Consider the following 8,677-nt stretch of genomic DNA (forward strand, 5'->3'; position numbering starts at 1 on the left):
CGTCGCGGCGACGCGTCCCGCGTGGCCAATCAGCGCTCGTCGTTACCTACGCTCCGAAATCGCGCACCAATCGCGAGCACTGGCGCCACGAGATATTAAATTTGAATGTCTTATCGAAATTTCTCGATAAGAGGAGATAAATTCGTGGTTAAATAAGCTAATTATATCGATATATCTTGCGTTTATAAAGGATTAAATATTCATTTTTTAATACGATTTATTATCGTCTAATTGTATACATGTAGTGTGTACATCTTTGAAGGTCTGTAAGAAAAATACACACTTATTGAGAAATTAATGTCTGGAGAAGTTCTTCGGGTGTTCTGGAAAAGAGGCTGCTAGGATTTTGATACAAATTTTTCGGATTGTGACAGGAATCGTACAATTGTTTATATATAGCTCCAATTACTTCAAACGATCGCTTCTGAGTAATCGTACGATGATTGTTGCTTTGTAATAAACTTATTTGTGGCAGTAGCAAGACATCCGGCATTACCAGGAACGCCTCTAATTTATTCTACGTAAAGAATTAATATATTAAGTATGATGTCAGCAAACAATTGTATGTCATTTAAACTGAATCGCACTCACAGTGAATTCTTTCACACTGAGGGCATCCATGCCAGGTATGGATGAGAGTGGTCCCTGCTCACGTCCTTGCAAAATAGTATAAATCGAACCAAGATTCAAGTGCGCTACCAATGAACTAGCCTGTTCTGATGTAAGCGTGTCGATTTGCGCATCTGATTGTGCCTGAATCATATTATTTGCAGTTATAACGTCAATAATAGCCAAAAATAGATGCATGAAGTACAAGTAGATGCCAAAAGCAAGGAAATAACTTCGATATAATTTCACAATTATATTTAATTCTATCTTTTAGATAAAAACTAACCAATCACCTGTAACCTTTCTAATCTCTGATCCATGTATTCGTACAATGCTAGCGTCGATTGTATCTGATGCATGCAATTGAGAAGATAAACAGCCATATCCACTGTTGGTAATCTAGACGCTGTTTCATTAACTTCTTGAAGTAATGGGTCAATAATACACGACACAATCTGTCAACCATATGCAAAGTAACATATAATAAATATTAAAATACAGAAAAAAATATTTTTGCTATACATACTTGTAGCATGTCCTTTTCCCTATCTTCAGCTATACTGGCAACAGACAATATTTCATTTAGAAGCGATAACAATCTAGAAACAGATGGAGCAGGAATTAAATCACTTCCAGGAGGTTCTGCGCGCTCTCCAAGAGCGATTCTCGTTTCTCTTTGCAACCTGCTCAGAAAGCTTTTCTCGCTCAAGGCCAATAAATCTGACAGTGTTTGATCTAAAACACTATCGGGTATGATTTGTTCAATAATGGCGTGGTAAAACCTAATTAAAGTCGTGACTGAGTATAATACTGTTGCTGGTGCCTCTGTAGATATAACATACTCTATTCTCGACTTTAAAGGATGACATAATCCTTCTGTGATGTTGCTTAACACTTGTTTCACCTGATCTGACACATCTGCAATAAATGCATTTTAATATTACAAGATTATATTTTACAATGTGTTTTATTTAAAGAAAAATCATTTGTTACCTGTTTTATCACAGTTTTTCACTAAGGTAAGAATGTTCTCTTTCTCTACAGGAATTACTTGATGCAACCAAGCGAGCATATCACCGATATATCGCTTAGGATCATTAGCATGCATCTCTATAGGATTAGGTGTTCCACCAAAGCCTTCTCCTAATGTTAATGCATCTATGAAAGATCCCACTAAGGCGGTTCTTTTAGTTGCACAATATTCATCTAGAATATATCTAAAAATATTCAATATCAATTTTGTTTACATTTAATACATATAATATCTATACTTAAATGTTAATCATCTTACTTAAATAATACTGGTCTATCTTGAAGTTTACTCATAGCTTTAACAAGTAATGGCGCCAAACATTCATTTTCTACATTTTTACAATGAGTTTGTGTCCATCGATATAGTCTTTCAAGAGCTGCTTCTTGCAATAGTGTCATTCTTTGCATTATGTCCAGAGCCAAAGTCTGATAACCAGACTGCATAAGCACTCTACATTTGCCATGAATATCCTAGATTGACAGTAAAATTAAAGCACCAGAAATAATTATTGCTATCAAAAATGAATAAATTTAATGCATTACCTGTACTTTATTAACTACAGAAAAAAATTCCTCTGTTATGGGCGACTCTCTAGCTGACCCATGCAAAATGGTCAATTCTGATGGAGTCAATTGGAAATTTTTTATAAATGCATTCGCAACTTCCTGTTGTATGGATAATATTTGACTAAGAATAAAAACAAATACCTTTTATTGATATTGCAATCATTATCGATAGATGTTATATATCGTTCAAAGTATAAGTTGTCTTACCTTTCATTCTGGAGCTTTGTTGTTTGTTCTATAAGCTGTGACGTTTGAGCTTTCGTAACTTGCAAGCGATTAGTCATAGATTGTACAGCTGTATTCATTGCTAAAACATCCTGATAAACGTCATCCAAGGAAGCCTTCACCTCCTTAAAGGCAGCCAAAAATTCTTCATTTATTGCCAGACTCCTTCTCTCTATTTTGCTACGCAAGTTTCGGCGAGAGTTCAATGTGTTTTCAGTGAAAAACGTCGACAGCTCTTTCAAAGCTTCTAACGTGTCCTAAAATATATCACACGAAATATATTACACAAAATTGTGACATTTTTCTTTTTATCGCAGTCACTTAACATTTTAAAATCCATTTAACTTTGATTGTTTACAAAATAACATCTAAATATAAATAATTATGATTTATCATAAAGTTTATACCTTATCGTGTTCTATTCTAGATTCCAATAATTTATTAACTCGCCGCACTAAAGCGGAATTAATGTTTTTCTCGCTCATCGCGAATTCAGATTTTTAAAGCTTATAAGTCAGTAACGCATAACCTATATACAAATGTCAATGGGAACATGACAGCAATATCAGATGGTACACGTCATCCATATGTACAGTCTCTTTCAAAACTTCATATATACGACTTAACAATTTTTTTATATTTCTGGCAGATAATAAAATAAACAAAAAATTATATTTTGGATGCCGTCGACATAAACGAAAAAAAGATCAAAATTTCTTCGACAAACATGCAATAATTACATTTTCTGGGACGCGAATAATGAATAATTTATTGATATCTATCAGAACGAATATGATATTTTTCAAGGATCAGAACTAGCATAAGAAATAAGGATGCTTGGGATCTAATATAATGGATAATTAATCCTTTTTTCTCGTTAAATGTAGAAAATTATTTAGCAAAATTAGGCTAATAAATAATCGATATTCTCGATTCGATAAATCGATGTAACGCGAAGAGAAAGAGAGAGAGAGAGCGAAAGTCAAGGAGGGAGAACGAACGCGTAGAAGTAGAATACGCCGAGATACTATGCAGTAATTCGATGCATTTAGTTGCATTTAGTTGTCGCGTGAGTGAGTGTGATTGTTTTTTCTTCGATGAATTAGGATAAATATGCGCTGGCTAATACGTCTGTGTATCCTCGCGATTTTGCTGGTGCACAGCATAGATGCGAACAGCAAGGAGCTGGAGGAAGTGCCATTAAGCAAATTCGGCGCAAAGACAGGGCCGACGTTAAGATTCTTTTACTGGTAAGATTAACGATCGAGCTTGTTGATTTTTATTTGGTAAACACAGCAACCGCAACTAGAGACATTCGTCTTTGTCTTATAAGATAATGGTTATAACGATCGTTAAATGTAACATGGGCTTAACAAGATACTTGTTGAGCTTAATATCACTTTAAGGTGATCGTTGGTACATTATTGTTTGGAAATTTGATTATTTTTAAATAAAATTAATGTTTTCTTATTACAGCTACTCATGCGGCTATAGAAAAGCCTTTGAACAATATGTGAATATTCTTAAGCAAAAGTATCCGGAACTTCACATCGAAGGAGAGAACTTTACTCCACCAGGTTACAAAATGTTATTTGCGAAAATACTGGTAATTAAATTCATTGCTTCCATGTTGACCCTATGTTGATTTATATATTTTATTTTCATACAAATTTATATATTTAGGGAACATTGAAAATATTGGTAATTGTCCTAATTGTAAGTGGAGTCGACTTTGGATTGCCCTTAACATCAGTATGGCAATGGTGTATAAGCAATCGTTTTTATTCTTCTGTATTGGTTTTCTTGCTTTGTAATGCAATAGAAGGTCAATTGATATCATCAGGAGCATTTGAAATACATTTTAATGGTAAGTATAAATTATACTTGTTGTTTGTACAATTTGTAAGTTAAATATTTGGTCTGATTGCATTTGTTATACGTTTTAGATGTTCCTGTTTGGTCAAAACTTGAAACGGGCAGAATACCTCAACCACTTGAATTGTTTCAAATTATTGATTTCCACTTAGGCATGCAGTTTTCAGATATGGACGTTGGAAAGATCAAATTTCACACATAAAACCTAATTTTATTTTATATTTGAAAATTAATGTAATTATATACCATGCCACACAGGAAGTTTGTTACTGGTGTAATGTGATGAAAATATGTACAATATATTTGCTAAGTAAGTAAACTCTTTAATGTACATTTCTTATCATAGATTACATAATTCCAATAAGAATATGAACGATATAAATGTAATTGAAATAAAACTGTTACCAAAATTTCTTATTATTACAGGATTTTCATTAAAATATTTCATATTTGTACGAATTTCCACAACAGGATACAGTACATTATAATAGTATCTTTTCAATATTATTTGTTTCCTATGTTTATGATCAAGATTTCAAAAATAGATTTCAATCAAAATATCATTTAATCACTCTGCTAATTTCATTAAAATCACTTGGATGATCACTAATTAAGGGACGTGCTTCATATGTACAAATAGTCACGCCATGTTTATGAGTTGGAGTCCATTCTCCTTTGAGACCAATATAATAAATTTTAATTTGTTCCATACTTTGATCACCAACAAAGTGAAGACTTAAATGCTGTACCGATGAAAATTTTACTGTTCTGTAACAAAATTTATAATGCCTAAATCTTGTATATAATTTTAATATCTTGTATAAGCATCTTGTCTGTAATTATAGTTACGAAAATTTCATAAATCTTACAAATATAAATAAAATGAGCAGATATATACCTCACAGGATATTCATGGACTCCATATAAATCTGTGATTAACTCAAATTCTTGTTCCGGGCTAGTATTTACATCATCGAATACCATGTGTGGTCGATTTTTGTACCTATTGATATACACAAATTTAGTAAAATATTTTTCATCCTTTATTTTTTGAATATTGATTTTTTTTGTTAATTTATACTCACAGTTTTACTGTTTTGGGTGAATAATCCTCATCTCCGATTATAATAAGCCCCTTTAATTTTACATCTCCTGTGAAACTGCAAAAAAAATCAACATGCTATGTATAAATATGAAACAATCTTTAATATAAATATTTGAGTACTTACGGTATATTGAACAGGAGTTCAGGATCTATGTCACTTTGGACATACTAAAATAAAATTTACAAAAAAAATAAAATAAACTTAAAAAGTGTAAAACAAGAAACAAAATTTCATTTCTTATTAAAATATGTTTGAGATTTATAAAAAAATATTGTTAAAATTTTTATTTTTATTAAGAATACCTCTGATTTATCTAATCTATTTTCCCATGTTTTGAAGACTTTTGCACCACTACCTTCCTCATCTTCATTTAAACATTGTACTCTATCTTTATCTATTTTTTCATATAAATTATAATTGACACCTAATTCTGTTGTATCGTGTGTACTGCCACAATTACAATGATGTTCCATTGTTTGCAGATCCTATCAAGAATAAAAGAATAAGACCATAATAAACAAACTTTTTTTCCCAAGTTATATATATTAAAATGAAACTTGATTAAATTCAAAATAAAAAAAAATATATATATATATCATAGATTTTATCTTATATAAATATATTGTTCTCTCTCGCTCTCTCTCCGTCTTATTCGTAAATATATGTATTGTATAATTTTTATTGTCATAAATTCTTTGTACATGCGAATTGAAAGATACTATATTTATTTTTCACAAAGAATAAATAAGTCATTTTTGCTCGTATCTCTTTCAATATGTATTAAATATGTTTAAAATATTTTGTTGCCGGCTACAAAGATGATTGGCAATCTTTGTACTTGTCACGTACCTTTATTTGAAGAATATGTATGTTACTATGCTGCGATAGGTTAAGTTGCACATAACTACCTCGCTTCAACAATAAAACAATTGCAACAAAGCAATATTTTACATATCAAAGATAGAACCTTCCTTTTCAGTTGAAACCGTTGAGACCATTGAGACACACACAGGCAAGAAAACTTAGAAGCTGTCCTGAAGAATTATTTACATACATTGAAGCTCCCTCTCCTTTTCAATATATAGTATATCTAATCGGTCGGTAAACAATATTTCTTTTGCATAATAGGAAATCGATGTGTGTGTGTGTGAATGTATATAAGTGATGTGTGTATATACGTTTCAAGTTATGTTACAGTACAATTGTAATTACTTTTATATTTTCAAGTGAAGATTGTATAATTTGTGAAGTTTTAAAAATTGTATTTTTAAATATCTTTAATAATTTTTCAGTTTTTTTGTCTTCTCAGTAGAGAATATATATAAAATAAATAATATAAATGGCTGTAAAAAATGGCCACTTGTAAAAAATTTAGCATCAATAATTAAAAATCATTAAGTATAATAAATTGAAGGTATTTAAGCAATTTCTCTGTTCAAAAAGTTGATATAGTTTTAAAACAAGAGATTGTTGGAATGATAGGTATATAGAAGTAAAATCTTAATATTGAAAAACAAGTGATATTCATTTATAAATTCTATAGCATATGTACATTTGTTACTTGCATACAGTGAATGAAATATATATAGAGTGCAACGTAACATATAAATAAAACAATCTTTGTATGATTTATGTGTGGAATGATTGCATTGTCTTTTTTCTATTTATGTTTGTCGACAGCCTCATCAATAATTTTATTAAGTTTTTGATTTTGCCAATCAAGAGTAACATTATCGAGATGGTTGTCGAAATCGATCAGATTCCTGTACTCTTCTGCTTTTAGTAATGAATACATCGCATCTGTGTGTGCAACACCTCCTTCGTAAATTATACTACAACAGAATAAATATATTTTATTGCCCACATAAAATGGATGACCTTTTGAGAATTAAATGATAATTATTATATTGAGAATTAAATGATTATTTATAATTAAATATAAAATTATAATTTCAAAATGATATTAAAAATATATAATTACTTTGCTTTATCCTTTAGCTTCCATTTTCCATCTGTGGACTGTGAAATTCTCAATGGACTAGATCCCATACCTAAAGTTACTTCTCGATTATCCACCTGGTAAAAAGTAATAAGATTTATAGAAATAGATATAAAATATATATTGATGTAATAATTATAGCAAACTTACCACTACAAGTAGCGCACTATTAAAGTTATCTGCAATTTTATCTGCTATTCTGTGAGCTGGTCTGTCTGTACTGCATAAAAAACACAAAAATGAATCAATAAAATAAATCAATGCAATGTATAAGATCAAGGAAATAAGATACCTTAAATCATTTATATTCTCATTGGCTAGGTAATAACCTGCCAGGATAAGGCCTTTGCTAACTGCTAACTGGTCCACCTGTAATATTAAATAGCATTACACAAGATTACTATTATTCTAACATTTCGAATGAAAAGAAAATTAATAAAATAAAATGCATAAACTCGTTATGACACCTCATCGTTGCGATATAGGTTAGGACATTGACACGTCACGTCATATATCGATTATTGCATGCATTAAGGTACACGTTTCAGGCAACATACTAGGCTGTAGAATTTTGCGAAAAGCTTGATCACGATAATACAATCACGAAATTTGTCAAATATTTACCAAAGTAAGGGCTATTTCCGCCATTGGGGAAACATGTAGGCATATGTGGAATAATGGTATCGCATCCTCGATGTACAGATCCGCCCTGCCGTCCTTGGTTTTTTGTTTGCCGAGTAGCAAACCATTAATCGCGCAATGCGGATACTTGGTTGCGTGTAGAATAATTTTACAGTACGCGCGAGGCGAGAAGAAAACATTCGTCATTGTCAAATGTAAACGTCACTGTAAACGCGAGCGGACGCGAGGAGATAGCAGTGTGAGCCAGTATTGCCAACATTGCGATTGTCAGGCTGGCGAACATGAGAGACTTCTCTTCCCTATAGCAGATTCGTAGATACACTAGCTGCAGTTTCAAGTGTTTCAAAGTGTTTGAAAAAAAATTCTTGCTTTTTTATTTCAATCGCCGATCAAACGCTTTTAAATACTTATTGATCGAATATAGCCATTAATTTTGTTTGTCTTACTTGCATCTTGAAAAATTTCTGCATTTGAAATGAGACAGCTGTATATTTTCAGAAATTTGTTGGAGAAAATTAAACCAGAGATTCTAAATGTAAACGATTATTGCGCAAGGATAACAGACGGATCTACTGCAAGAAGAGAAGTTTAGATTGTTGTAAATATTTTCACACGCATGAAT

General features: G+C 31.4%; 4 protein-coding genes across 5 annotated transcripts; 1 reads left to right on the forward strand and 3 right to left on the reverse strand.

Annotated features, from left to right (window-relative positions):
- Positions 1–199: 199 nt before the first annotated feature.
- LOC105252717 (conserved oligomeric Golgi complex subunit 6) lies at positions 200–3,029 on the reverse strand. 2 transcript variants are annotated; one of them, XM_011260241.3, is made up of 9 exons: positions 2,841–3,024; positions 2,416–2,690; positions 2,185–2,329; positions 1,901–2,112; positions 1,603–1,826; positions 1,136–1,527; positions 903–1,064; positions 592–753; positions 200–517 (listed from the first exon to the last, which is right to left on the reverse strand). In XM_011260241.3, exons 1-9 carry the CDS (start codon positions 2,916–2,918, stop codon positions 284–286), a joined length of 1,884 nt encoding a protein of 627 aa, XP_011258543.1. In that variant the 5' UTR covers positions 2,919–3,024; the 3' UTR covers positions 200–283. The 2 variants fall into 2 exon arrangements, with proteins under 2 accessions (XP_011258543.1, XP_011258544.1); XM_011260242.3 differs by lacking the exon at positions 200–517 and having other exon boundaries at positions 896–1,064; positions 2,841–3,029.
- A 366-nt stretch (positions 3,030–3,395) lies between these two features.
- LOC105252715 (thioredoxin reductase-like selenoprotein T homolog CG3887) lies at positions 3,396–4,663 on the forward strand. Its single transcript, XM_011260238.3, has 4 exons — positions 3,396–3,683; positions 3,910–4,039; positions 4,117–4,300; positions 4,380–4,663. The coding sequence occupies exons 1-4, from the start codon at positions 3,547–3,549 to the stop codon at positions 4,508–4,510; spliced, it is 582 nt and encodes a 193-aa protein (XP_011258540.1). The 5' UTR covers positions 3,396–3,546; the 3' UTR covers positions 4,511–4,663.
- Positions 4,611–6,501, reverse strand: LOC105252716 (PITH domain-containing protein CG6153). The gene is made up of 6 exons (XM_011260239.3): positions 6,264–6,501; positions 5,717–5,899; positions 5,538–5,581; positions 5,394–5,468; positions 5,207–5,311; positions 4,611–5,076 (listed from the first exon to the last, which is right to left on the reverse strand). Exons 2-6 carry the CDS (start codon positions 5,885–5,887, stop codon positions 4,869–4,871), a joined length of 603 nt encoding a protein of 200 aa, XP_011258541.1. The 5' UTR covers positions 5,888–5,899; positions 6,264–6,501; the 3' UTR covers positions 4,611–4,868.
- Positions 6,502–6,925: 424 nt separating this feature from the next.
- On the reverse strand, positions 6,926–8,304 carry LOC105252714 (ER membrane protein complex subunit 8/9 homolog). The gene is made up of 5 exons (XM_011260237.3): positions 8,038–8,304; positions 7,706–7,782; positions 7,564–7,633; positions 7,396–7,490; positions 6,926–7,246 (listed from the first exon to the last, which is right to left on the reverse strand). The coding sequence occupies exons 1-5, from the start codon at positions 8,239–8,241 to the stop codon at positions 7,075–7,077; spliced, it is 618 nt and encodes a 205-aa protein (XP_011258539.1). The 5' UTR covers positions 8,242–8,304; the 3' UTR covers positions 6,926–7,074.
- Between the last annotated feature and the right edge of the window lie 373 nt (positions 8,305–8,677).

This window comes from Camponotus floridanus, unplaced genomic scaffold, assembly GCF_003227725.1.
Source record: "Camponotus floridanus strain SB8 unplaced genomic scaffold, Cflo_v7.5 scaffold20, whole genome shotgun sequence".
Lineage (NCBI taxonomy): Eukaryota > Metazoa > Arthropoda > Insecta > Hymenoptera > Formicidae > Camponotus > Camponotus floridanus.

Bases quoted from the DNA above. Each gene is read 5' to 3' on its own strand.
- LOC105252717 (XM_011260241.3), bottom strand. From the start codon at position 2,918: ATGAGCGAGAAAAACATTAATTCCGCTTTAGTGCGGCGAGTTAATAAA. The intron at 2,113-2,184 runs GTAATGCATTAA...CTGTCAATCTAG, and splicing joins CTGTAGTTAATAAAGTACAG to GATATTCATGGCAAATGTAG. The intron at 754-902 runs GTGATTGGTTAG...AATATGATTCAG, and splicing joins AGAGATTAGAAAGGTTACAG to GCACAATCAGATGCGCAAAT.
- LOC105252715 (XM_011260238.3), top strand. From the start codon at position 3,547: ATGCGCTGGCTAATACGTCTGTGTATCCTCGCGATTTTGCTGGTGCAC. The intron at 3,684-3,909 runs GTAAGATTAACG...TTCTTATTACAG, and splicing joins ACGTTAAGATTCTTTTACTG to CTACTCATGCGGCTATAGAA. The intron at 4,040-4,116 runs GTAATTAAATTC...TTATATATTTAG, and splicing joins TGTTATTTGCGAAAATACTG to GGAACATTGAAAATATTGGT.
- LOC105252714 (XM_011260237.3), bottom strand. From the start codon at position 8,241: ATGACGAATGTTTTCTTCTCGCCTCGCGCGTACTGTAAAATTATTCTA. The intron at 7,783-8,037 runs GTAAATATTTGA...TTAATATTACAG, and splicing joins CGGAAATAGCCCTTACTTTG to GTGGACCAGTTAGCAGTTAG. The intron at 7,634-7,705 runs GTATCTTATTTC...TTTTTTATGCAG, and splicing joins GAGAATATAAATGATTTAAG to TACAGACAGACCAGCTCACA.
- LOC105252716 (XM_011260239.3), bottom strand. From the start codon at position 5,887: ATGGAACATCATTGTAATTGTGGCAGTACACACGATACAACAGAATTA. The intron at 5,312-5,393 runs GTGAGTATAAAT...GTATATCAATAG, and splicing joins TCACCCAAAACAGTAAAACT to GTACAAAAATCGACCACACA. The intron at 5,077-5,206 runs GTATATATCTGC...ATTTTGTTACAG, and splicing joins GTCCATGAATATCCTGTGAG to AACAGTAAAATTTTCATCGG.